The 26,950-nt window shown below is 43.3% G+C and overlaps 6 protein-coding genes across 10 annotated transcripts in view; 4 read left to right on the top strand and 2 right to left on the bottom strand.

The window, feature by feature from the left end:
* Positions 1 to 57: 57 nt before the first annotated feature.
* arih1 (ariadne ubiquitin-conjugating enzyme E2 binding protein homolog 1 (Drosophila)) lies at positions 58 to 10,061 on the bottom strand. The gene is made up of 14 exons (XM_029152509.2): positions 9,561 to 10,061; positions 7,107 to 7,174; positions 6,849 to 6,996; positions 5,791 to 5,883; positions 5,522 to 5,577; positions 4,430 to 4,496; positions 4,219 to 4,325; positions 4,048 to 4,090; positions 3,843 to 3,914; positions 3,539 to 3,669; positions 3,332 to 3,389; positions 2,821 to 3,081; positions 2,631 to 2,743; positions 58 to 2,550 (listed from the first exon to the last, which is right to left on the bottom strand). The coding sequence occupies exons 1-14, from the start codon at positions 9,846 to 9,848 to the stop codon at positions 2,466 to 2,468; spliced, it is 1,590 nt and encodes a 529-aa protein (XP_029008342.1). The 5' UTR covers positions 9,849 to 10,061; the 3' UTR covers positions 58 to 2,465.
* Positions 10,062 to 10,217: 156 nt separating this feature from the next.
* On the top strand, positions 10,218 to 14,597 carry hexa (hexosaminidase A (alpha polypeptide)). Of its 3 annotated transcripts, XM_041071051.2 has the most exons (15): positions 10,632 to 10,753; positions 11,037 to 11,160; positions 11,245 to 11,349; positions 11,450 to 11,515; positions 11,640 to 11,686; positions 11,778 to 11,888; positions 11,961 to 12,062; positions 12,184 to 12,316; positions 12,395 to 12,575; positions 12,745 to 12,831; positions 12,923 to 12,995; positions 13,096 to 13,270; positions 13,707 to 13,797; positions 13,924 to 14,031; positions 14,102 to 14,596. In XM_041071051.2, exons 2-15 carry the CDS (start codon positions 11,112 to 11,114, stop codon positions 14,160 to 14,162), a joined length of 1,389 nt encoding a protein of 462 aa, XP_040926985.1. In that variant the 5' UTR covers positions 10,632 to 10,753; positions 11,037 to 11,111; the 3' UTR covers positions 14,163 to 14,596. The 3 variants fall into 3 exon arrangements, with proteins under 3 accessions (XP_029008340.1, XP_040926984.1, XP_040926985.1); XM_029152507.3 differs by lacking the exon at positions 11,037 to 11,160 and having other exon boundaries at positions 10,218 to 10,753; positions 14,102 to 14,597; XM_041071050.2 differs by having other exon boundaries at positions 10,612 to 11,160.
* Positions 14,598 to 16,518: 1,921 nt separating this feature from the next.
* Positions 16,519 to 18,935, top strand: nr2e3 (nuclear receptor subfamily 2, group E, member 3). Its single transcript, XM_029153709.3, has 8 exons — positions 16,519 to 16,647; positions 16,835 to 16,973; positions 17,058 to 17,161; positions 17,244 to 17,474; positions 17,633 to 17,820; positions 17,896 to 18,136; positions 18,224 to 18,329; positions 18,413 to 18,935. Exons 1-8 carry the CDS (start codon positions 16,563 to 16,565, stop codon positions 18,543 to 18,545), a joined length of 1,227 nt encoding a protein of 408 aa, XP_029009542.3. The 5' UTR covers positions 16,519 to 16,562; the 3' UTR covers positions 18,546 to 18,935.
* A 190-nt stretch (positions 18,936 to 19,125) lies between these two features.
* stoml1 (stomatin (EPB72)-like 1) lies at positions 19,126 to 21,758 on the top strand. The gene is made up of 7 exons (XM_029152515.3): positions 19,126 to 19,448; positions 19,666 to 19,772; positions 19,853 to 20,002; positions 20,409 to 20,612; positions 20,683 to 20,893; positions 20,980 to 21,180; positions 21,473 to 21,758. Exons 1-7 carry the CDS (start codon positions 19,292 to 19,294, stop codon positions 21,673 to 21,675), a joined length of 1,233 nt encoding a protein of 410 aa, XP_029008348.1. The 5' UTR covers positions 19,126 to 19,291; the 3' UTR covers positions 21,676 to 21,758.
* Positions 21,759 to 22,083: 325 nt separating this feature from the next.
* LOC114856786 (cholesterol side-chain cleavage enzyme, mitochondrial) lies at positions 22,084 to 24,735 on the top strand. The gene is made up of 9 exons (XM_029152512.3): positions 22,084 to 22,504; positions 22,656 to 22,811; positions 22,929 to 23,128; positions 23,237 to 23,440; positions 23,525 to 23,685; positions 23,766 to 23,932; positions 24,065 to 24,143; positions 24,222 to 24,413; positions 24,490 to 24,735. The coding sequence occupies exons 1-9, from the start codon at positions 22,233 to 22,235 to the stop codon at positions 24,610 to 24,612; spliced, it is 1,554 nt and encodes a 517-aa protein (XP_029008345.1). The 5' UTR covers positions 22,084 to 22,232; the 3' UTR covers positions 24,613 to 24,735.
* A 4-nt stretch (positions 24,736 to 24,739) lies between these two features.
* ccdc33 (coiled-coil domain containing 33) overlaps positions 24,740 to 26,950 on the bottom strand; it is a 31,855-nt gene continuing 29,644 nt past the window's right edge. For all 3 annotated transcript variants that reach the window (XM_029152517.3, XM_029152519.3, XM_029152516.3), the window contains 6 exons: positions 26,189 to 26,384; positions 25,600 to 25,688; positions 25,398 to 25,526; positions 25,225 to 25,318; positions 24,946 to 25,151; positions 24,740 to 24,864 (listed from right to left, as the gene is read on the bottom strand). In XM_029152517.3, the coding sequence (XP_029008350.1) occupies positions 24,757 to 24,864; positions 24,946 to 25,151; positions 25,225 to 25,318; positions 25,398 to 25,526; positions 25,600 to 25,688; positions 26,189 to 26,384 (822 nt within the window). In that variant the 3' untranslated portion in view covers positions 24,740 to 24,756. The remainder of the gene's footprint in view (positions 24,865 to 24,945; positions 25,152 to 25,224; positions 25,319 to 25,397; positions 25,527 to 25,599; positions 25,689 to 26,188; positions 26,385 to 26,950) is intronic.

Genomic DNA, 26,950 nt, shown 5'->3' with positions numbered 1-26,950 from the left:
TATGCTGGCACAACAAAGCTCATCGTGTCCATTGTCAAACAACCACCCATGCCAGAATGATGTTTGCAACATTTTGCACTTTAATATTTTCTCCAAAACAGACAACTAAATTTTCCCACATTTTTACACTAATAGGAAATAAAACACCTTTGATAGCATAAAGAAAGATATGTAGAAAAGTATTAAAAGTTTTTGGATGTCTCAGTTTAATGTAAGTAGCTGCTTTTGTTACTTCAAACGTTATGAAATGTTCATGAACTACAAGCAGACACAATGAAAACAGAGTGAGCCCTGGAGAGCATAGTAGCCTAATGTTCACAGCTATATCTGGTGTGTTACCTGCAAGACAGCGTTTAGGAAAATAGCCCATTTTTCATTAATTTATCGTTCAGCTTGTATCATCATTGGTTTGTAACTTGCGATGAAACGAATTCAGACATGACATCACACAAACAACCACCTGATCTCTATCATACAATCGGCAATGTAGTGCAAAAAAAGCAACATCTGACTAAAATGAAAATTACATTAAAGTTACCAAATTAGTTCCACACCATTCTGGAAGACACAGCTCTGCCAAGGTCTGTGGTACACTACATCGAAAAATACACAGCGCAGAAGTGCATCATGGATGTTTGGGTAATTAATATGATTAAGACCAAGCCTACTCTAATGACTCACACAGTACTCCCAAATAAGAGATTTCTCATGACATTTATTCAAATAAACAATACAGTTTATAATTTGCTAGGATAAAATAATAAGTTTGAACACATAAGAAGCATTTGGGAGAGAATTCCCCAAAGATCTGAAACTGGGGCAAAGGATGTGTTTTAATGGCTGACACTTTGGTGTCATCATCTGACTTGCATCAGTGCCTGTATATTCATGTCCCCTCCAGTCAATCTTGACTGCCATCCTGCAGAGACATGAACCAGCATTTAAGAAGCTGAGAGCTAGACAACCAGCGCAACCACCACACGGAACAATGAAAAACCTGGAGGGGCACTGACATTTCAATGTCAAATCCTCAACCTCAACCCATGTGCGAAAAATACAGTCTTTAATGCAAAAGCATAACAGCGTTATAAAACAGTCCTACAACCTTTAGAAGTTTGCCCTATATTCCTCATCTGCTGAAGGATCACGCACATCCATCTGTGTAGCTTGGTTTAAAGCAATGTTCTGTCCCACTGCAAGGCAAGACATCTCTTCAAAAGAGGCACAGCCACTATCAGCCCCATTCCATTCAAGTATTCCCTGCAAGAGTGATGCAAATGTCTGACCCTGCATGACAGTGATCCAGCCCAATTAACGGCGCCACAGAGCAGCGCCGTCAGTACATTCTATTACCCTCATTCAGTCCCCAAGGTGCAAGATGAGCTTTAAGAGGGCTACCTCAAGCCACGCCAGGAAGGAGAAAAAGAACAAAAAGAAGAGTGAATGTCACTCAGTTTGGCTCTTGCAAATCATTAGTAATGTTCTTACATGTTAAAATTGCAACAAAAAAAAGTAGGGTACGGCAGAAGGTTAGAATAAAGTGATACAGGGCCGATGCATTCAACCTTATCTTTGAACTATAAAACGCCTGCTAGTTTCCAACCCGTGAGCGCACCTTCGTCGAGCCTTTATACGATCACTTGGCAACTAAGAGAAATTCTTTCTGTCAGTCCCCATTTAGAGTTACTGATAAGGTGTAACTTGTGCACTGCTCAGAAGAGACTGAGGATGATAGGGCGAATGCCTTATTGCCAAAGACCTCCACACTCCTCCACACTGTGGAGGGAGTGAGCAGACTCCACCTACATGGCAAAAGTACACCTCTCTCAATATTGGTAAAGTATAAATATTTCAAAATTATGCAAACACGTGCCACTCTTGCTCTTTAACTTCCATGCATATGGACTATTTACAAATTGAAAAATACAGACTTGCTATTTAGTTCTTTTGATGTTTCTTTTCTTTCTTCCCCCCCTGAAATGTCTTTGCCCCTTTGCAATCAGCCTATCAACATTCAGCCACCCAGACAGGGATCTCACCATATATTGCAGACATGGCCAGGACAATTAAAGCTGTGTTGAAAACATTTTCACACTAATGGGAAAACAAAAGTCAAAACCAAAACAAAACATTCACAAGCAAAAAAACAGGAAAATAAGAATAGTTCAGGGGAGATGTTACAATACAAGCCAAAAGGATGTTTTTGTTTAAGATGGACTTTCTGCTTTCTCAAGACTCCACTCTGTTGCTAACAATACTGTAGTACACTTTCTTTGTATTACTCTACCTTTCATTTAAATATAATTTACTTTGAAGATTTTTGTTAAACAAATCCAAGAAAAATGATGCAAAAGTGGTTGGTTTGCCAAAGGAGATGCAGCAGAAGGCCCGTGCTGCCCTGTTAAATTGCATCAGCGCTCTAGTTTGTCAAGATACTCAAGAGTCCGTTGCATTGGGACGTGTCCTCAATCCTCGATGTACTCCCACAGGTCTTTCTCGTAGCCTTCATGCACATGCTGTAGCAGCACTCTCCGCCTGCTCTCACAATATCTATGGGCACAGGACAAATGTTTTAAGACTCCACAAACATGACCATGGCAGACGTTGATTATGACTCCTTCATCACTGACCTGTACTTATCTTGTACTTTCTGCTTGATATCCTGCAAGGAATCCTGGGAGATGTCTCGTTCTAGGTAGCCAGACAGCACCTCAGTGGCATTTTCTAGGTCCGCCTGGTTGTTCTGAGAAAAAAAACCCACAAGAGTGACAATTAATACAGTTCTACAGTTCTATACAGTTCTATATGTCATGAGCATACCTCAAAAATAATGGACTGGTTGTTCTTCTTGAGGTAGAAGGCAAAGACGTAAGTGAACATGAGCGTGGAGCGGCACTGGCACAGCACATCCACAGCCTTCTTCAGGAACTGCACTTCGATCCAGGACATGTTGTGCTGCTGCATCTCCTCCATCTTCTGCTTGACCTGAGCATAGAGCTTGTGCTCAAAGCGCAGGCTCTGCATGTGGTTCATGTAGCGGTTGCAGTAGAACAGGTACCTCTGCAAGGCCGCCCTGGAGCGCTGCACACACAGCATGAAACTTTCTTTAACTTAAGTATGCTCAGCTCAATTCAACTTGACCATGCAGTCTGGAAATCTTAAAGCTCCCCGGAAACAAAAAAAAAACAATTAAATTGTATTCTGCAGGCACTTTCCTATTCCTTGGTGAGCAGCGTGTATGTGTCACACTGCAGTGGGACTGGTTGTTTACACCCACTGCATAATGTTTCACACTCTGCATGGAATGTTCTGTACGTGTACCATTCATTACCTCCTGAGCATCCCTGGCTGCCTTGGCGTCGTCTTCATTGTAGCGATTGCAGTTGTACCTGAAATGTGACAACCATCAATAAAATGTCATGGTTTTTTTTCTGCTTAGCAGTAATAAAATGCAGCTAGATCTCAGAATTGTGTTTCCATATTTATCAACTAAAGTAACTATGATGGACATTTTCTCTAAAATGCTTTACGTTCTCACCAGGCTGAACCATGGGGTTCCCATGGACCCAGGCAGACCCAGCAGAACTCAGCTTTGCAGTTCTGGTTCCGACAAACCATGTGATTGCAGCCACCATCTTTCTCAATGGTCACATGGCATTTTGGGCACTCCTGACAGGAGAGGAAACACTTGTTTTGAGACAACAGCAGTAAAGTCACTACAGTATCCAGTAAGTTTTAATGAAAGTCTCCAGAACAGGCACAATAATCCTATTCATCTTTAAAACATCACACATAATTAATATTAATAATAATGAATCAGGCGAATGAGCATAATTTCATACCTTAGTATTTGCTGCAATCCAATTTGATGTTTCACTGTCATCATCACATTTCTTGATCCATTTTCTCAGCCACTAAATAAAACAAACAATTATTAGAAACAAGTTATCATGAAATAATTATGTTAATAGTGATTGCCAACATTGACTGAATTTGATTCTGCTGAAGTAAGTGCTTAACATCTCTGTAAGAAGCTAGAGGACATACCTTACATTTGACAGGATCATGCCAATTCTCTCCACAGTTGAAGCTAAAACAAGAAGAGGCACAGAAATCTCAAATCCTTCATTAATTTTAAACTTAAAGCGAACATTCGAGTACTATCACAATCCGTTAACAAAAGCCCAATAGAATGCTTTGTTAGGCAAACTTTCTTACCAGAACTGCCGGCCACACTTGCACCTCACTGGCTTGGCATCTGGGTACTGGACTTTGATAACATGATGGCAGTCTGGTGCAGGGCACCATTTTAACAGTCGATTGCACTTGAGAGAAAAAAAAAATCATAAAATATCCACTCAATTCATTTTGTAAATAAAGTTTTGTTTTAAGTTAATCACAATTGAGAAAAAGAAATATAAAGGGTTACCTCTACAAAACTATTCGTAATTAAATGCTGGTACTTCAACTTCACTTTTGAATCTGTTATGAGGCGCCTATAGGGAAAAATCAAATCATTTATCAATCTTTATCAAAAAAAAAAACAACTTAGGAAACATCAATGTCGCAGTATACATTTATATTTACATTTATATTTACCACTCCCAGCTAACAGCTGGGAGTATACATTAATATCAATATTAACAAAGTGGAAGAAGAAAACTGGTGTTGGAGCTATTTCCTTACATGTCACTGGAGCACTGTGGCTCTGCCTTTAAAAAACACACCATTCCCTGTTCAGAGCAATAGCTCAGCTGATTGCTGCAGGCCAGAACAGAGCTAGTTTTTGTGAATCTGTTTATTAAGGTAAAGCTCTGTTTTCTGAAATCAAACCAGCAGTTTGTGGTACCAAGACCTTTGCTTTCAGTACTTTGTTTATAACTTGCTTATGAAATGCTGATGTGGCACAGTGTAGTGTGAGAGCAAGGAAAGCCCAACATGAGATGTTAACACCATCAGATGGTAAAACTATTATTTAAGGCTGGAAATGATGAGGAAAACAATCATAAATAATTTAGTGTGTGGTCCAGTTTACTTAATACCTGCTTGATAATCATTTTTACTGTGGAAATATAGTGTTGCAGCCAGGTCAGTGTGTTGCTCTTCACAGTGACCATAGAATCTTACTGAAATGTCGCCTTACATACAGTAAAGCTGCGCTCATAGTATAGTTACTGTATGTTTCTGAAATGTGTTTAACACACTGCAAAGCCTTATGCTAGCTGGTTAGGTCAGAATGTAGGTTAAGACAATTAGTGTCAGCCGGTACAGTACAAGAGATCAGTGTCAGGAAGATTTGTTTTCACTACAGCATGAACATCATTAGAAAGTAGAATAATTCTTTCAATCACAAAGAAACATAAACATGCAAAGAAGAACAATCGTAGAATTTTAGTTAATTTTCGTGTTTGCTTTGCAGGCTTCTGATTAGAATGAGCTTCCAGTTGTGTATTGGTCATCAGTAATATAAACAATTACAAGTATGCAAGACGTCTACGCAAACATAAGGACAGATACTCACATGACTGTGTTGTCATCAACCAAAATATCACAACTATGAGCAGGACAAGATATGGTCTGAGAAGACAACAGAGAAGACACAGTTACAACTATTATAATTATAAACGGCTCTCAGTGACTTTCAGTCATTCTTGTAAATACTGAAACACTAAACATCTGATATTAAAGTGTGGAACCCATGGACATGACTAAATGCTCACTCTACAGAAGCCAAATGCCAACCAACTATCAGCATTCCATGAATTAACCCCTCCATGCCCCCCAACCTACCTGTCCCATTCCTTCTTCTATTATTTTAGTGGTCAGGTAATCTCCCCAGCACTGCATGCAGAACTTGTGTCCACACTCCAGGCCTGTAAAATACTGTAAGCGATATTAGTATAGACAGGTTACGAATGAGCGTGTAGCTTAACTGGCGTTTTTGTTTTTTCAAATTGCCTGGATAAGGCACCTACTATATGACAACCTACAATATCACAGCTCCTCCTCCGGGCAGCTGCAGCCTGCTAAACTTTATTTATATATGCTCTGATCAAGAGTCTGATCACTTTCTATGGGAAATGAGGCCATGTCATATGTAGCTGGATGACTTCTAAGCCTCCCAGTAATGGAGGAGTCATCTGATTGAATAATTGCCTGGTGTGTACAATAAAAATACTTTTCTAATTGAAGTTCTCGTCAAATAGTCAAATCAAGTGTTGACCAATGTTCAAGAGGGGTGTCCGAGACACGATGACTCACATTCGGCTTCCTATGAGGTATTGAGCAATAAAAAAATATATATAACAAAACTTGTAAATTATGGGAATCTGAACAGGACCATGTTCAGGAGCAAAGGTTTTGGATGATAGCAGCAAATAAGGAAGGCCACAGGTTTAAGTACTCATTCCCAACCATCTTATGCATTAATACACTTTCCCAGACCACAGTCATAATTAAAACATTTTCAATAACTTAAGCCTACTCCCAAGCTGCATATTGACACAATCAGTCACTATTTCTCCTCCAAACGCACTCAATGTGGAACCATTATCCTTTATGCTCATTATGCACGTGTCCAGTGGGTTATAGTCCAAATCATGAATTGAATTTACTAAACTAACAAAAGTGATTTATATCAGACTAATACCAGAGTACTGGTATGTGTATAACAAATACTGGAGAGCATTTAAGGTTCAGTGTGAACAAGGTTTCTCTACAAAAAGGGCCCATGCCTCAGGTTGGAATGTACAACTGCACTATTAGAATACAACACAGATTTGAGCCAGAACTAATTCTGAAAAAATACCCCACTAATGCAAGACAACATAACGCCATTAGGGACTTACAGAGTTAGGGAAGTTCAGATAGCAGATCTGACATGGCATGTCCTGTGCAGATGATCTAGTGTTGATTGGTGGACGGATCCGAGGCTTCTTACTGGGGTTAATGACATGACACTCGGAGAAAAGCTTGTCCAGGTTACCGTCAAAATACCTATACAAAATGAGACGTGAAAAAGCATTAGGATTTTACCTCCCACGGAAACTCGGCTGAAAATGATCAGTTAATATGAGCAGTAATGAAAGCATTTCAAAGACTATTACCTCTCCATTAGCTTTTCTTTATCCCAGTTGAAGTGACTGAGAAGGATGCGCGTTATTGTTGCTGGATTCTAGAAGAACAAGAAATTGTGTTTAACTTTTGCCCATTGTAATTCTTTGGATTAACAACCTACAATAGTGTTAAACATATAGAAATTAAAAGCTCAATAACTGAAATTTCCACTGTGCGTAATGTATTCCACTTGTATATTCAGATCTAATTTTTATCCTGGAATTTAGCTTTGGATTTAAACCTATATATTTTATATACCTTTTAGGTTTTTGCTGCATCTATAAAATTCAGACTTTTAATTCACTTCCTCCACCAAAAACTGATTCCACACGTTTGTCACAAAGTATAAATGTTTCAAGCCTTCTGCTTGTCAAACTAGTTCCATTTCTACTTGTCTAAACAGTCACTATTGACTATACACAGACAGATTGTTACAAATGAACCAGAAGTCATTTGTGAAGACGCTATATACTGTATACAGACAATAACAACGTTATCAACCTTGAGCTGAAGCAAAAATCCCTAACAGTTTCATTTTAAATAGCCAGTAGCAAAGTGCATAGTGACGGTGGTGACCTGAAATTGTATGCAGTTCACTTCACAACGAAGTCTTGGCCATGGCATTAAAATGGTGATACTTTATTCGACCTATCAATGTTTGTAGTAGTATTCAGCATCGCAGTGGGATTCAGACAGTGTGGGGGGTGTAGCTTACCCAAATATAAGTCCCCAAAATAAACTTCACAGGCAGCTGAAGTACTTCACCGTTCATAATGTTAAGATCAGCAAAACAGAATACTTGTGTAGAGACAATGATGCCAATGGTACCTTATGAAGAGAAATAACACTACTGTAAACTCTTTTTACGATACAAACTTCAGCTGTCTGCTGCCATTGTGTTGGAGTCTGTAAATTTTGAGGTGTTGCTTTTTCTGCTGTGAAATTTGTAAATATGTTGCATCTGTGCATATTTTCCCTGCTTTGGTTTTAAGGTTGCTGTATAATCTTTCATCGGAAATGATCAATAAAGACCTTGCAGAAAAAATTAGAGGAGCAGCTACTTGTGATTTTTACCCCCTAAAGCAGGAGTATCCAAACACTGTCCTACTTGTTTGCCACATATCCACTGCTGGTCACCTGTGTTTTGGCACACAGGCGCTGTTCAATACAGGGAAATGTGAAAACATGCTCAGCAGTGGTTTTTGATGACCAGGACGAGCTACCGCTGAACTAAAGTATCTTCTGAGGCCAGACAAACCCAGTTACTGGAGACATTTTATAGTAAAGGACTCCAACATTGATGTGATGGTCAGACACTTTATAACTCATCATAATTGTAATGAGCATTGTTTATAGAGGAAGCACTATGTCATACATCAATGGTCCTGACATCCTATACTCTACATTAAAACGTTTATATATGAAGGCCAGATGTTAACTTACTTTTTTAAGTTATTTATTAGTGCTGCAATATCCAGATCTTAAGTAGATAGACCTAAATACTATTTATAGATAAATAATGTCAGTTGTTAGAAATTACCATCATGCTGTTGTACAGTATCCATATCACTGCTATTTTACCTTACTCTAGTTTAGAACCAGTTTACAGTGAGCTGTTCATTAAAAGCGTTAAGAACGACACCACCAAGACCACTTTCATTCTTCTTCTTTGCTCAAATGAAACTACTTAAGGGAAAGGAAATGGAGGCCCGAGTCAACACCAAGATGAAGGTCCCCACTGATCTTAAGACGAAATTTAATCTAACCGCTGTCAGCTCGGAACCTTGTCGTTAGGGCCTAGCAAAACTTTTCTGACAGTCATTGTACGGCAGCTTGTTAACGCGAACCCAAGTAACCGAGCTTGTGAGCACAGACCTCGCTAACCAACGCGATGACCAACCCTTTCGCCCCACAGTGAAATAACGTCCACAGTCTGGTTATTTTACAAGTTTCCCCAATGTTCCCTTTTCAACCGCTTTACTAACGCAACGCAGCTGTCGCGTAGCATGAGCTGGCAGTTATCGAATGCTTAAACTAAGACGTTAGGCTTTTCCAGTGGGGTGCTAGGTTAACGGTTGCAGATAGCTACTTAGCAAGCCAGCTAACTTGCAAGCTAACAGTAGCTTAGCAAACGTTGCTGCCAACTTCTCAATAGGGATTAGACTACTTCCTGGACTGAAAATCGTACAAAATTCATACTTGTACGTATCATTTTAACATTGCCTGCATCCCCGTGTCACACCCGACACACACACAGTGGAAATAAACGGGAACGGGAGGACTGTTTGGTTTCTGTGATTCTCATCACAGTTGTGAAACTGCCAACTTCCAGCAACTAAACTACTCCTGCGAGGCTAACGGCTAAGCTAACTCCATGGCCTGTTTACGCTGCATCCAAGCCTGGACCCCGGTCTTTCCTGATAGTGACATACCAAAATACCTACCTGGATGACCTCGTTGACCTCCCTGATACACTCCACCATATGCTGAAGGATCTGTTCGGCAGTCAGAACCTCGAAGCGGTAGTCCTCCTCCTCTTCCTCGCCGGGACCGTGACCACCTCCACCGGTATCGCCGCACTCGTCTCGCTCCCCACCGGCCACCACGGGATCGACCAACTCCACCTCTCCGAGCTCCAGGGTGTCGTCCTCGGGCTCCTCTTCGGCGCTGTCCTCGCTACATTCCTCCTCTTCGTCGTCGTATTCATAGTTATAACCCTCGTCTGAGTCCATTCCTAGGGTGGTTATCAACTTGTGACAAGCACACCTAACGCTCTACAGTGTGTGAGACGCTGATTGCGGAACAATACGTGAAGCAAAATTATCCGAGCCTGTTTTTCAGCTGCAGCGAAAATAACAACAAAACGTCGCCGCTGCTAAGCCAACAAAGAGACGCAGCGTCACCAGCTGACGCCGGCCTTACGTCAGATGGACGGTCCGAGTCAACGTCAAAAAACAAACGGGTCTACGTGAAAAAAACTTTTATTTTCATGCAGAATTATATTAAAAAATTCCGAACACGAACGAATATTCATTTCCATACTTGTAGCTGGTTTGCTACAAGTCAGCTAATAAGTACACTACATTCAGGTGCTACAGTCCATGATAAATGTTTTGAGAACATATTTTTATAAAATATTTTTATATATCTTATAGAAAAAAGAACAGCTATTTACATCGACAAACTAGATAAAAGCTAATGTAACTATTTAAATTAATTTATTAGCCCTTAGAAAACTAACGTCCATATTTCATGGGAGAAAAAAAACAAAACAGAACAAAACACTCACACTCTGGCCTTGTGGTCTTTGTGGTGCGAGTGGACGCTGTCGAGCGCAATTCAGTTAATGCCAACGACCACGGGCACATGAACGTCATGCACGCGGTTTGTTCTGGGCGATACGCTCGTCCAATTTTTAATTCGGTGCTTCTGCTCGTGGTGGTGCTTGGCCCGCGCACAGCAGAGGCAGTGTGGCCTTTACCACAGGCCCTCGCCTCCTCCGCTGAGAGATACCCCCTGAACCCGTCTGCGTTCTGCTTCAGCTACGGAGCACGCTCAGCCGCACAGCACGGCTGCTCTGTTCTGGATGCTGCTTTCAGGAGATACTTTGCCTTGATTTTCCCGGACGCTACATCTGGTAGGCGAAAGAAGCAGTGCTGGAAACAGAAGTAGACCAAATAGACTAAACCACATGTACGGGTGTAAATGACATTGTTCATATGTGCTGACAATGTAAAATCCACCAACCAAAGTGTATAGAACATGTTTGTTAACGTGTTATATTTAAGTCCAAGTATGTGTGTCATGACTGTGATCTGACGTGGTGTTACGGATGCACAAACATGTAGAGCCACTGTGGTTTTGTTCTCAATGTCGTGTTTGTCACTGTGGCTTTTAACGTTGCTCAATGGACTTTGTAGAGGCAGCAGTTCATCGCTGTAGGCTCACCTGCTCCAAACACCTGCACTGACAATGGACCAGAGGAGCACAGCTTCATGTTTGTGTTCTCCAATAAACTATGGCTTCTAGGATCGTTTGAATGGAGTATAAATACACAGGCATTGTATGTACATTTTTTAAATGTTCAATCTAGCAATTGATAAATAATCTCGCTTTTATGACCAACAGTAAATGATGTCCATTCATTCCATGGGGATAAAGCCTTTGCTGTGGAGATCACTGTGGACCAGGATGAATGTGAGAGTTACCCAAAAGCAGATTCCTCTGAGAAATGTAAGAATCATGTTCATTTGAGCAAGCGGCCTAAAATGTAACGGTCACCGGCATCTGGTCTCATCCAGTAGAGTTCAATTTAATTTTATTTCTGTTCTAGATAATATGAGCGTCTCCGCAGGACAAGCATCTTTGAATGCGGAAACCGTATGGGGCGCTTTAAGAGGTTATTATAATAAATGCTAGTTATATATATATTACAGTTAGCAAAAAAAAAAACGTTTGTCTTGGTAATTTAAAATCATATCTAAGTATCTAATTCATGAAAAAAATCTTGTGATTAAACACAGGTCTGGAAACCTTTAGTCAGCTGGTGTATCAGGATGATTTTGGTTCAGTAAGTCCAGTTTTAAAACTGCCCACACAATATAAATATGCAATTTCTTTTCAACAATGTTTTAAATGGATGTATTTTTTTCTAATTTTAGTATTTTGTGAACAAGACCAAGATTGAAGACTTCCCCCGGTTTCAGTTCAGAGGAATCTTGGTGGACTCTTCACGTCACTATTTACCAGTGAAGGCCATTTTGAAATCTCTGGTAAGACTTGGGTGACAACTGCTTGTGTTGATCACACGTATCGGTCGTGACGACTGATGTTTTTCTTGATAGGATGCAATGGCCTACAACAAGTTCAATGTCTTTCACTGGCACATTGTCGATGACCCTTCGTTCCCGTATCGGAGCTCCACCTTTCCAGACCTGTCTGCTAAGGTATGTGTGCTGTGAGTTGCAGACCTTTATACACACATTTGCAGCCAGCTGGACTGTGTGTGGATTCAAAATGCTGAAAAGATGTATCCATCTTGAATAACAGCCTCTGGCTCGGATTTAGGGGGCTTTCCACCCGATGACTCACATCTACACACAGTCAGATGTGAGAAGGGTGATCTCATATGCCAGGCTGCGAGGAATAAGAGTCCTTCCAGAGTTTGATTCACCCGGCCATACCAAGTCCTGGGGAAGAGGTAGAATTTAAAGACTGAAAGAAGGAACTTAACCTCTGAATATTAAACTCTGGCTTTTTGCTATGCCTTATTTCCCAGGGCAGCCTGGCCTGTTGACTCCCTGTTATAAAGGTGGCATCCCTACGGGTACATTTGGTCCTGTGAATCCAGCTTCACTTTCCACCTATAAGTTCATGAAAAGTTTCTTTAAGGAAGTGTCATCTGTGTTTCCTGACTCCTACGTCCACGTAGGAGGGGATGAGGTTGACCATTCATGCTGGTAGGTTGATGAGTAACAGACCATTTGAATGGCAGTTTAATTCTGGGTTTGATCACCATCAGTGATTTGCCTTGTTATGGCAGCAGAAATGTGCATGAAAAGTCAGCAGACTTCCAAAACCCTTCTTTTAATTGAAGCATTATATTAATTCCTTGGCGTCTTTTCATAGGAGATCCAACCCTGATGTCCGAGCATTCATGCAGAAGATGGGCTTTGGAGCAGACTTCACCAAACTGGAAGCATTTTATATGGAGAAGTAGGCTGTGAGACTATAGACAGATGTTCAGTCAAGTACAGTGTAGCACACATGTTAATAATACACATGCTTCATTTTACTGTACTTTCAGTATCGTGAACATCACTTCTTCTCTCAACAAGACTGCCATCGTGTGGCAGGATGTTTTTGACGACCACAAACATGTAAGTGACCCCAAAAACAACTCTTTGCTCCACGACAAAACTAAATATTGTGTAAGGGTGTTTATATAAAGTCACTCTGATTCCTAGCATTGTGTTGCAGTGCAGCTCTCTTTCAGTGGTGGAGGTGTGGAGAGATGGCTGCTACCTGTGTGAAGTACGCAGGGTGGTTAAAGCAGGGCTCCAGGTGATTCTGGCCTCTCCCTGGTACCTGGACCAGCCCGGACCCACACACAACTGGGCACGTTACTACACGGTGTGGCCCCTGGCCTTCAAGGGTGAGACAAAAACATTGATGCCGTACTAACCGATGCATTTGTGTTTCTAACCATGACTTTTTCATGCAGGGTAAAACATGGCCAGGCTGTTAATGCTAATGTTAGTGCTTTCCTTGCAGTCATGCCACTAGGTGGCATACTGTCTCATACTGTACACTTACGCACGTTGACACGTTTGGGGATCTTATCTGCTTGAAGCATTTATACAGTACAGGCACCCCAGTATGAAGATTAAAATGCTGTATTAGCTCCCCTTATGCTGTATGTGTATGTAATGCCAACTATACATCTCGTAATACTGGTATCACCAACTACTAAGTACAGGTTACATTACTAACTAAATAACTTAATAAATATTAATGACTAGTCTAACCTGGCTAAGTAAAGTATTATCATGTATTTTATTAAAATTCACCATGTTGTTACGTCCCCTGAGGCACCGAGGAGCAGAAGAGGCTGGTGATCGGTGGGGAGGTCTGCATGTGGGGGGAGTATGTGGACGCCACCAACCTCGCGCCACGTCTTTGGTATGAAATGTTATGTGACGCGTTCTGCCTCCATCTATTACATGCGCTCTGTAATAAGTAGCCATAAGTGAAAAAGAATTTTAAAAAAAGGTTTAAAATAATCACTGGTTGCTTCCAAAATGTGAGGCCGAGGGCGAGCGCTGCAGCAGAGAGGCTGTGGAGCGACGAGAAGCAGACCTCCAGCGTTGACAGGGCGTTTCCTCGTTTAGCAGACTTTCGTTGCAAACTCTTGAGGTACTTTTTTTCTTTCATCCAGGGCTTTTCTCATCTGATCTGCTTTATTAAAACCTCTCTCTTCCTCAAGGCGTGGAATCCAGGCAGAGCCTCTGTATGTCGGACACTGCAAACACGAGTACCAAGTTTGAACACGTTGGATGGATTGAGAGTGGACGATTTAAACCAACTGGGTTCATGGTTGACTTTTTTGCAGATTATATTGTTTATATATCTAAATATATATGAAAAAATATGTATATCTAAATATCTTTTCTAAAAAGGTCTTCAAAAAGATAGTTTGTTTCTCTAGTGTCTATGTACAAATTCAAATGCTTTCTCAGGAACTTTACTGTATTTATTGTTTCTCATATTTGTGATAACTATTTGAGTAATGCTCTTTTTATTATAATATTTTGCAACAGGACAATATAGAAAAGAGTTGAGTTTAGTGCCACATTAACCCATGGCTGCAAATATATGCAGGTTTAAGTATTAGAGCAGCTGGAAGCTGTGGATCGTAATCTTCAATAAAATGAGTGTGTTGACTGTGCAACCGTTGTTATTTAGGTGTTTTCTTTACTTTTGTCCTGTTTCCTGTACAACAGATCCTATTGATGTGCTACTTATTAATATAGTGCAGGACATTAGTTCAAACTTGAAATTTATTATTCTAAAGGTACTTTTAAAACGTGTATTTGATATATTAGATCAGATTATCAAATACCATTAAACAATCAGAATGAACGTGAACGTATGTTGGGATAAGCAAAGATTTTATTTCTTGGTTGTTTCGTCAGCAGTAACGTGGGTTTTACAATAAGTATCTGATGTTAATTGACTAGTTGAATAGAGCTGATATGACTTTGATATGGACTGAGACAACTGATTTGTGGATTACAGTGATGGCAGCAGATGGCAAGGTGGGGCAGTCCTTGATAGCTATAGTGCTGACACCTCAATCCCGCTACTTCAGCTGACTTGGTGGAGTGGGGGCAGCGACAGCACCACAGAGCTGCGCTGAACTGAACATGGCAAAGCTGGACCAGTCTCTTCCTCTGACAGACACATGCTGAGTGGTGTCATAAAAGCTTACGCTACAATGCCAAGACAGGAATAAGATTAATCTGTGGCAACACTGTACTGCCACCATAAAAAAATTAATAACTTCAACAACAACAACAACAACAATAATAATAATAATAAATGCCTTATAACTGTTATATAGATGCTTCTGGTGCCTGCTCAGTGTGTATGAAGACAATGACAACATTAAAAGTTAATCTCACTTTTAACAATAGCTGACATTCAAAGAGATTATATCAAAAAGCTGCTTACTTGTGCAAAGATTTGTAACGAGCATCCGAGGGCGTCGGCTGAAGGGCGGCTCCATCACGTCTTGTGCTGTGACTGGACGTCTGCAGCCCTTACACACGTTCAGCGCGCTGCCGCTGACCCGCCAAGCCTCAGAACCAGGGTTTTACTCGTGACGTGAATTCAGTCACCTGCGTGCTTCTGTCATCGAAACGTTTCTGCTAAATATATAATAATCCAAATGACTCATGGCAGCAACAATCACCAGGCTTAGGCATGAAGAAAGGTGACAGTTATTCCTGCCAGGCGTTCGCCTTTCACAAGGCAGAGTAATTAAGGACGGACGCATTTTCGATAGCAAACTGCATTTATTAGGCAGATAAAGCTTCACAAAGCAGTCACCATCTGGCAGGAGAACAGAATTAAGGGTCAAGTCTTTGCTGCTCTTTCAATCTTCACACCTTATCTTTTCTCATTGCCTCCCTTGCGTGATCCCCCACAAGAAGAGACCACGTTTCACAGGAGGTTAAGCTACTTTGCTAATTTGGGGGAGGCCCATTAGTGTCAAAGACAGGGCCAGCATGGCCAGGAGGGTTTTACTGAATTTACTAAGTAGCAAAAACTTTGATCAGTAGCAGGAGGACTGTTCGTCCTACTAGCGAACAGTATTTTAATGAGCAACATAAACTGTGATATTACAATAAAAATACTGATGAATTCTGACATGAATGAAAGCAGAACAGATGAGTAAATAAAAAAAGTTGTTTATTCATTAATTTGACTGGGACTGAGCATCTTAATTAAAAAAATATGCAGATGATGCTTTAAAATAAAACCATATACTTATAAGACTCTGAACTGAACATAGTAAAGCAGTACAAATGACAACAAGTCTTATTTTGCCTGTAAACAGTGTGACTGATTGACTTACCCTTATAGGCAGTAAAGATTAAGAGGATGACAGATCAGCATTTGCTTACACAGCGTCTGTTAATCTCCTTGTCAAAGCCCCAGACGACTCAGGCTCACAGACTCATTCTGGCACAGACAAGGAACAAGGTCATCAACGCCGCATCAAGAGCATCAGCGGTCCAGGAGTTCCCCTCTAAACATCTCTGAAAGGATCAGACTTCAGTTTCCTGTTTTACTGAAAAGACAGTGTGTGTCAACACTTTGCACACCCCAACAGCGTATGATACAGAGGAGAAAACGCCAATTAGGCCACAAGAAAACTGAAAATGCATGAAATGGAGGACAACGTGACCAAGATCAGCGCGTTTTCTTCTGACAACTCCAGTGACTTCACAGACGGGACTCAGTCAGGTGAGCCATGTAATGTTGTACTGTGCAAACTGACAAAAGTAACGCGTTGTCTTCACTTAAAAGGTGACAATGTATTGTGTGAACAACGGACATCTATTCATCTATAGATTAATGTATCTCATATTTACACAGTTTAAATCAAACAGGTTTGTGGAATATTAGAACAGTTTGCATCTGCGCTCCACAGGTCAGAGTCTGGTGTTAGTCGCAGGTGTTCTTTGCAAAGTGTGCTCGGATTCGAGCAGTGGGAAACACTACGGAATCTACGCCTGCAACGGCTGCAGCGGCTTCTTCAAACGCAGCGTGAGGCGAAGACTCATCTACAGGTGAGGAGCAGCCTGGCCGTTGCACAGCAGAGCACGCTGTTTGAATGTAGCTTTATGCAGCTCGTCCTTCTACGCACGTTGCAGATGCCAGGCTGGAACTGGAAGCTGCCCCGTTGACAAGGCTCATCGGAACCAGTGCCAAGCCTGTCGACTGAAGAAATGTCTGCAAGCTGGAATGAACAAAGATGGTAGGAAAGCTGAGACATACAGTATATTACAAATCCTACAGCACTGACAGTGGCCGTGTTACTACGCTGGTCTCTCTGGCAGCCGTGCAGAATGAGCGACAGCCCCGAAGCACAGCTCACGTTAGCTTGGAGTCTCTGGGTCCGGACTCCAGGAGGGAGCTCCTGGCCACCACCCAGGAGATCCACACCTCCGCCACCTACTCCTCCATCGCCAGCGCTGCCACAGTCCAAGCCTGCAGCTTCCCCAACAGCCATCGCTTCATGGTCAGCCTACTGACCGCAGAGACCTGTGCCACACTGGAGCCAGGGGACGGTGAGAACATGTGAAAGATGTTTAAATTTCGATGAGAGAGCTTTGTTTTTCAGTACATAATGTAGCGCAGTCTGATCCCGCAGTGTGTTTACGGATTTGTTTGCCTCTGATTCACTAACCAGTCATGAAGTGGATATATCTATTTCCCTGATATACAGTGGAGGAAAACATTGATGTCACAACCGATGATTCAGCCAGAGCTCAGACCTCCTCTGACTGCCTTACGTCACCGTACACCTCCACCTGCGCAGAGACCGTGTACGAGACGTCGGCGCGTCTCCTCTTCATGTCGGTCAAATGGGCCAAAAATCTGCCCGTTTTTGCTCACTTGCCATTTCGCGACCAGGTGAGACTGACTGGCTGTGCTTTTGTATATCTACTGATTTATTTTACACATCACGGGTTTATGTGATGTCTTTAGGTGATTCTTCTTGAAGAAGCGTGGAGTGAGATGTTCCTCTTGTGTGCCATCCAGTGGTCGCTGCATATGGACAGCTGTCCACTTCTGACTCTGCAAGACCTTCCGTCCACGCATCTGTCCAGGATCGGCCTCCACGCGGCTGACATGCACATCCTGCAGGAGGCGTTCAATCGCTTCAAGGCGCTGGCGGTGGACCCTACTGAGTTTGCCTGCTTGAAGGCAATTGTGCTGTTCAAGCCGGGTGATGAGATATTCATCAAGCAGTAAAAGAACACATTAATGTTAAATGGCCTGTGTAACTCATACCTGTTTTAACCTCCTGGGACAGAGACACGCAGCCTCAAAGACCCGGAGCAGGTTGAGAACCTGCAGGACCAGTCTCAGGTGCTGCTGGGTCAGCACATCCATTCAGTGTACCCCAATCAGAATTCCAGGTGACTGAAATATCTTTATTTTCCAACATATAAATGGCAGCATGGTAACATTAAGTCCACTCTATTTTGTTTTGTTGTTCAAGGTTTGGAAGACTCTTACTCCTGCTACCATGCCTCCACTTTGTGAGCTCTGAGAAGATAGAGCATCTATTCTTTCACCGGACTGTTGGCAGCACACCGATGGAGAAGCTGCTCTGTGACATGTTCAAAAACTGAACCAGTAATAACTACCTGAATGTACAGTGCATCACTGAGGGATACATTGGGTATGTAATGTTGTATATGTGACTGCATGTTAGGTATACGATTAGCTTTGAAATATAGAGGGATTTGCTTTGTTGCTTTTGTTTGGAAAATACTAGGTTTCATTTTCTAACGTGGTAATTTATCAAAAGATTCAGATTTGTTTGGCAAATGTTTTAACTATGTATGCCAGTTGCTTTAGCTCCTGTTATTCTTCTCTTCTTCTTCTCTGCTTTTACTGTTGCTTAGTAATATATTTGTATACTTATAAAAACTCTGAACTTTAGCCTATAGCGCTGTGTTTTATAAAGACTGCTGGCTCCTACATTTCTAATAAAGCCATCTGAACTGGTTGTCTGTAAAGTCTCCATCAAAAATACATACAATACAAATACAATGTAACATAAAAAGTTAACATTTAATGGTCCCTTTTTTTTGCTGGAATTCATTTTGAAGCTGCTTTCATACCTGGAGTCCGTTCCTGCTGTAAAGCTGTAGTTGCGCTACGCTAACGCATGGTGGCGGTAAATAGCAAAACAAGCAACCTGTGGAAAGAACCACGAAGAAGAGAAACACCCAAAACACGGAACAAGCTAACTCGGGCTAGCCGCTAGCCAATGGAGTAGAATGAAGAGCTACAAACCGCTGTATTTCTGGGCTGTTTAACTCAGCTAGGTTGTTTTTGGCTCAGAATGCTACAATGATAAAGTTCTGCGACTATGTTCAGTAAGTCGTACCAGCTGCTCCCCCAGGGAGACTCTTCCGCTCCAAGGACTCCGGGCTTGTTTGCAAACAGTGAGAGCTCTACGCAGCGCAGCCGCCACAGAGGACTTTCCTTTGACTACATCCCCAGTGTGTCTGAAAACGACTTCACTGGTAGGACAACAAACAGGTGTTAGCTGTAGCATGTTTTTGGCACATGATGATTGTGTCCGTTTAATAACATATCACAAAAAGTTAGCAGACTGTAAATTATATTATTAAATGATCTGACTCATGGAACCCAAGGATGGTTTGCATTAAATGACAGCATCGTACTGTACGTTAGTAGTCTTTCCTCTGATGGAGCCTGTTTTCTGTATGTTTTTGTTAGACACCTCCCAAGGATGGCTCTCTTGGATCTGCAACCAGATTGTCATCTTTCTTGTCTTCCTGGGCACGTTTTTAACCTTTCCTATAACAGGATGGTTAGTACTGAAAGTAAGTTTAAAATGACTCTCATTTGTTATTTGTTCAGCGCCTTGACATAGAGATCATATTTGGATTGCTTTCGTCTACAGACGGTGCCCAACTACCAGAGGATTGTGGTGTTCCGGTTGGGTCGGGTCTGTCCTCCAAAGGGCCCTGGTGTTGTCCTGGTGCTGCCTCTTATTGACCAGTGGCAGAAAGTTGATCTCCGCACTCGTGCCTTCAACATCCCTCCCTGCCAGGTAAACCACAACCTGCTGAAGCCACTAAACACAGAAACACAAAGGTATAAGTGAGGTAGTAATGAATCTAGCACAATGACAGATGCAGCAATTTTGTCCCATTCACTAGATATTGTAACTCATTTAGTTAGCATTCTAATATGTAAACTAATACAAAACAGTTGTATGTACAGTCGTCACCACAGCTAAATGGATTCAAACACAATATTACCATCTAAAATGCTAAATAATTTCTGTTGTGTGTATATTTTATTTCGTCCTTTAGGTGGCAGTGTTGGCACACACATAATAATACAACCGCTTTGTTGGTCCTTCTCATATTTATGAGTGGACTCTTCTTGTTTGTATTTAATGACACAAACATTGTCAATACTTCATAGTTATATGAATGGTGCTGTCCTTGCAGGTGAATACTCGAGATGGTGGGGTTTTGTTAGTGGGGGCTGACATTCAGTTCAGGATCTGGAACCCAGTCATGTCAGTGGTGTCAGTCCAGGACTTGAATGCTTCCACCAGGATGACTGCGCAGAATGCGTTGACCCACAGCTTGTCCAAGAAGACTGTCAGGGAAATCCAATCTGAGAGACTGAAACTGGGGGATTATCTTGGGGTGAGTTAACTTGAGTTACTGTCTGATGGGTTTTACTCCCATGTTAAGCAGTCTTACTTGCTCATCACAGGTGGACATAAATGAGATGACTCGGCCCTGGGGACTGGAGGTGGACAGGGTAGAGCTCACTCTGGGCTCACTTTTGAAGGCACCAGTAGAAGACCCCTCTGGACCCCTCATCATGCCCCCCTCTGTGACTGGACTGGAAGGCCTTACTGGCCCCATTCAGCAGTTGGCCATGCACTTTCTGAGCCACAATGGCAATTCCAAATCTCAACAAGGTATGACTGCACTCAACACTGTTGCAAACAAACAAAGAAAAAATTATACCACAGAGTAAAATCCTGACATACCTCTTTCCCTTCAGAGGACAGCATCACTTTTACAGATGAGCTCTGCAGTGAACCTACATTGGCTGTGACCACACCATGCTCTGTTGATGAGCTGCTTGAAAGGGTCAAGCTTGTGCTTTCTGAAATGTTGGTTCACCAGATCAAGGCCTGTTTCCAGTTTAACATCAGCTCAGGGGATGGACAGCACCATAGTTACTATGTGGATTTAAGACAAGGTAATACTGGTATTTTACTGTAATTTATGTATTATGAATATATTTCAATTAAGGAAACTGAAAACATTATATATGAATATATACTCATCATTTAAGAGAGTGACTAAAAGAGGTTTGCATTGATACGCTAGACCCCAAAATACACAAACTCAGTCTCAGCTTTGTGTGTGTGTGTGTGTGTGTGTGTGTGTGTGTGTGTGTGTGTGTGTGTGTGTGTGTGTGTGTGTGTGTGTGTGTGTGTGTGTGTGTGTGTGTGTGTGTGTGTGTGTGTGTGTGTGTGTGTGTTCTGTAGGCAGTGGCACCGCTGGAGCAGGGCCCCTCTGTCAGCCTGATGTGACACTGAGCATGAGTGAAGGCGACCTTCTGGCCATGTTTCAGGGTGAACTTCGTCCATTCGCTGCTTACACCAGTGGCAGACTGAAAGTCCAGGGAGACATTACAACTGCCATGAAACTGGAGGAACTTATAAAGCTACTTAAAAACAGAGCATTTTAAAACGTGTATAGGTATTTATAAAACCATTCTTTGTAAATGTTTTACATACAGTTAGGTTGACAAATAAATATAAATAAAGGAAAGGCTTCTGTATTTATTAATTACCACTTTGAATTTGTTATGAAATATAAACTGCTACTTGTTACTTGCTTCCTCTTTACTTTCTACCAGTCAGAACAATTTTTATCTGCTTCATTAATGATAAATGCTTGAATGCTCACACCTCTTGAATTTCAATCACTTTGCTCACACCTCAAGGCCAAATACTAAAAGATGTAAACAGTTGTAGCCGTGTTTATTTATTCTAATTTAAATAATTGAAGTTTTTGTGAATATATTTTATTTACTTTCTCACAAAGCTTTCACAGAAATATTGGTTACTGATGTGATACAAAATACCAATCAGGTACTTAGTGCGTAGGCAGTTGTTTAAGGCACCTTATCAGCTCAGCAAAGGGGGCTGACTACTCAGACCAGCCTCCCTCTTCTGCGCACCGCGTCCCTGAGAGCGCTGGGATAACAGCCGAAGGGAGAGCAGAGGAGCCTGTTGTGCAGGCATGGCCGGGTGGAGCGTGTGGCGCAGCTCGGCGACGCTGCCTCTGTGCTGGACGGAGGAGCTGATACGCTCAGGCGTGCGCTGCAGCAGTAGCCTGCCGGTGGTGAGGCAGGCGTACGCGGAGAGCAGCAGCATCGTCAAGCCTTTCAATGAGATTCCCGGACTATGGAAGAACGGGGTGGGCAACTTGTACAACTTCTGGAAACTTGACGGCTTTAAAAACCTTCATCGCATCATGTTGCAGAACTTTAACACTTTTGGTCCCATTTACAGGTACGTAAGGCTGAACACTTGATAAATAATAATAAACAATAATAAAAAATAAAATAAATCATTGGTAAGTATTTGTACATCATGAACAAATTGATAAGGTGATGGTTGAAAATGACTCCTGTCCGCCCTCTTTTCTTTTTGTGTATGTCAGAGAGAAAGTTGGTTATTATGAAAGTGTAAATATCATCAATCCAGAGGACGCTGCCATCCTGTTCAAAGCCGAAGGCCATTATCCTAAAAGGCTAAAAGTCGAAGCATGGACATCCTACAGAGACTACAGGAATCGCAAATATGGAGTTTTGCTCAAGTAGGTGGTGTCATCATTTTCAAATTATATAATTTCTGTTTTGCCAGTTGTTTGTTACATGATATCAACAGCCAGAACAATTCAACATTAATTAATACTGGCAGAATCTCTCCACAGAAATGGAGAGGAGTGGAGGAGCAACCGAGTGATTCTCAACAAGGAGGTGATTTCTCCAAAGATGCAGGAGAACTTTGTGCCTTTGCTGGATGAAGTGGGCCAAGATTTTGTGGCTAGGGTCCACAAAAAAATGAAGAGAAGTGGTCAGAACAGGTGGACCACGGACCTCTCCCAGGAACTGTTTAAATACGCGCTGGAATGTAAGACGGGGTAGTTCCTTCTCTTCATGTGTACATACATACAGTAAGTTAGATTTGCTGGGAGCCCAGCGTCAGCGTCTCCCTCCTCTCTCCTTCTCTTCTACACAGCGGTCAGCTCAGTGCTGTACGGCGAGCGCTTGGGTTTGATGCTGGACTACATTGACCCCGAAGCCCAGCATTTCATTGACTGCATTACCCTCATGTTCAAGACTACCTCACCCATGCTGTACATACCCCCTCGGCTGCTGAAGCAGATCGGAGCCAAGGTGTGGCGGGACCACGTGGACGCCTGGGACGGCATTTTCAGCCAAGGTAGGACCCACACGGCAGCCGGGAGCCAAACTGGGTGGACCTGAAGCCATCATTGAGTCAATTTGTTTGGTTTCCTTGCACAAGCGGACCGCTGCATCCAGAACATCTACAGGCAGCTGCGTCAGGAGACCGGCAGTCAGAAGAAGTACCCAGGAGTCCTGGCCAGTCTGCTCATGCTCGACAAACTCTCCATCGAAGACATAAAGGCCAGCGTCACCGAGCTGATGGCCGGAGGAGTAGATACAGTAAAGAAGAAACACGGCGGTGGCAGAATTCCTCTAAGTGGCTTTTGGGGAGTGTTGATCCTCGCCCGCTCTTGTTTCAGACCTCTATAACCCTGCTGTGGACGCTGTATGAGCTGGCCAGGCATCCCAGCCTGCAGGAGGAGCTGAGGGCAGAGGTGGCGGCAGCGCGAGCGGCCAGTCAGGGCGACATGGTGGAGACGCTGAAGCGGATTCCCCTGGTTAAAGGCGCTCTGAAGGAAACGCTGAGGTGAAAGAAGCAGCGCATCACTATTATTATTATTACCGCAGAGAACGTAGGTCTGATTAACGCATGCAGCTTAGAGTTACAGAGAAACCTCTACATCCTTTATAATAAAGCATTTCCATGTCTTCACATCAGGTTACACCCAGTTGCTGTGAGTTTGCAGAGATACATCACCGAAGACATCATCATTCAGAACTACCACGTCCCAGCTGGGGTACGACAGACTAAAGCCTTGTGTATTTTCTACCACTGCTTCAGCGCGATGTCATTGTTCTTTTGTGTCTGTATTTAGACGTTGGTCCAGTTGGGACTATATGCAATGGGAAGAGACCCCAAGATCTTTTCCCGTCCGGAGCAGTACCAGCCGTCCCGCTGGCTGAGGACAGAGACCCACTACTTCCGGAGCCTCGGCTTCGGCTTCGGCCCCCGTCAGTGCTTAGGCCGCAGAATCGCCGAGACCGAGATGCAAATCTTCCTCATCCACGTGAGTCACACACAGAACCAGGGGCGGTTTCACAGCGTTTAAGTCATATTAACTGTTTGGTTGCTGGCCTTTGCAGATGCTTGAGAACTTCCGAGTGGAGAAGCAGCGCCACGTGGACGTTAAGAGCACCTTTGAGCTCATTCTCTTACCGGACAAGCCCATAATTCTGACTCTGAAGCCTTTGCATGCTAGTCGGTAACAACAAGGTTAGAAGGGAACGCGATACGATATATAATATAAAGAAACTGGAATGTACAGAAGCTTGAATCCCCGTCTACTGCTGACACTGAATGATGAATAAACGCATCCCAGTGACACACGGTGTCCTGTATTGTGTCATCTTTTATTCATTAAAAAGGCTGGAGTTGTGGACAAGGCCTTGTTTGCGCTCGCTCAGTTTGTTCAGCATGTCCTGCTTCTGCCGCCCCCACACCTTACAGTTCTGCTGCAGCTGTAATAGAAAAGCGTCCGGTCAGTCACACGTGAACATGTCATTAGGTCTCATGAGTCACAGAGGGTGTCCTGTTTCCACCTGGGCCTCCAGCGACTGGACTCTGGCTTCAGCTTTCTCAAGCCTACTCAGCAAACTCAGCTTCTCCCTCAGTGGCAGCGCCTCTTTCGCCTGCTGTATAATCACAGCTGGAGGCTGCAGCCGCGTCCTGTCCAGCTCTGCCCGGAGGCCAGCGTTTTCCGCTGCCAGCGCCGCCTCCACCTCGGCGCGTCTGGGGCCACGCTCACCTGCAGCAACAGCACGGAGGGAGTTCACCGTCCTCATCAGAACCACTGGTGTGTCGAGCTGACGTCCACTCACCTCCGGGCTTTTTCGGCGCCAGCCTTTTGTCTCCACTTTGTCTGCTCGCCCGTCTGATTTTAGTATTGAACGCTTTCTCCAGCTTCTCGATCACCTACACGATCGAGAGGTTAAAGGTCATCGTGCCAACGAACACATCCACTGCAGAATGGTGGAGGAGCTGTGGCGTTCACCGTTTCCTGCTGTTTCACTGTGGCTTCCAGAGTCGCCATCTTTGCCGAGCTGCTGTGCTGCTGCTGGAGTTGCTCCTGCTGCCGGTGGAGCCTCTGAAGCTTCAGCAGCTCCTTCTCGCCGTCGTTCCTCTGCAACACAGACACAATGACGAGTCGTCATGAAATCTTAATAATATATATAATAACTGGTGTGCTCTCTCACCCTGATCAGCTCGTTCTGGAGCTGCTGGATCCTGTCTCGCTGTGCTGCAGCTTCACTGGTTTGACTGGCCAGCTTCAATTTCAGAGATGCTTTAAAGAGACCAGCACCATGAGTCACACGGCAGCAGGCGTATGCTTCCTGTGCAGCTGCAACTTTTATTTTAAGTCGTCAGCAAGTCTTTAAAACTCAATCGATAGATCTTTGTAAATGAATCCATTTTCTTGTTGCATGGGTTTTGAATCACATTCCTTGGCTTTGATGGCAGCAGTGAGACCTTCGGGGACATCCTCTCACTGAGGGTCACAAACTGCCCTTGGAGATAAGGGATGCACTAGCCAGCGAGATTATCGGCGTCCGTGGCCTTAATGAGCCGCCTTATCACAAAGCCACACAGTCTGCTCCTGAATGGACCCTCGCAAGGATTTGCAGACAGTGAGTCGCGTCAGCTGCCAATGAAGTGCCCTCAAATCCACAGCAACACGGTCCGGACCCCCGCGCGGCGAAGTTCAAGCCAATTTACAATTTACAGCTCAATTTACTAACTAATTATAGAACAGTGAATAATTCAGCACACTTCCGCGTCACTCACCGATTCGATCGGACATCTCCGCCTTCGTCATGACGTCGATGTCCGTGTCTTTCAGCAGGTCTCGGCCGAGGTCCTGGTGCAGGGACAGGTCTCCGCGGAGCCGGCTGTTCTCGGCCTCCAGCTCCACCGTCTGTGTCCTCAGCAGAATGATGTCTTCCGCCATCTTACTCATTGCTGCGCGGTAGTTTTCCAGCTCCTGGGGAAAGGACGCTGCCCGTCAGTCTCACACGACGCCATGCTCAGGTCACACACCGCTTCCACTCATACCCGGCGGCCTGCTGAGAGGCTTTGAGGTTTGTGGTCTCCACCACTAGATGTCTCTACGGGTCCATGTCTAACAGGGGGCTTCTGTCTGAGAATTCAAGAACTCTCTTTGTTTGGATGACCACATAACATCCAAAGTCAAACGTGATGTTCTAGTGATCAGTCTAAGGTTCTTAATCACAAGGGAACAATAAAACTACCTCAGAAAGATTTTAGTCACCAGACCTTCACCCTATACGCAGTATATAGAGGCATTCCCATTTTCTGTCTAAACCTTTGTTAAGATCCAGAATTTGGAAGATAATCAGAGTTCCTTCCCAGAATTCTCATTGTCGCAGAGCTCTGTCATTTCTCCACACACACACTTCTCCAGCAGCATTGTTCTTTGCTTTTGAGCTGAATGGACAGAATTGAATGGAAGCTGGGAGCGGGGTCCAGCTGCGTGTGCGTCGGGGAGGGGGCAGCGATTAGGGGGGAGTCCAATCTTGGATGGTGGGG

This window comes from Betta splendens, chromosome 6 (assembly GCF_900634795.4).
Source record: "Betta splendens chromosome 6, fBetSpl5.4, whole genome shotgun sequence".
Taxonomy (NCBI): Eukaryota; Metazoa; Chordata; class Actinopteri; order Anabantiformes; family Osphronemidae; genus Betta; species Betta splendens.
The sequence above is the reverse complement of the archived record's forward strand: the minus strand, read 5'-3'. Positions and strand labels throughout refer to the sequence as shown.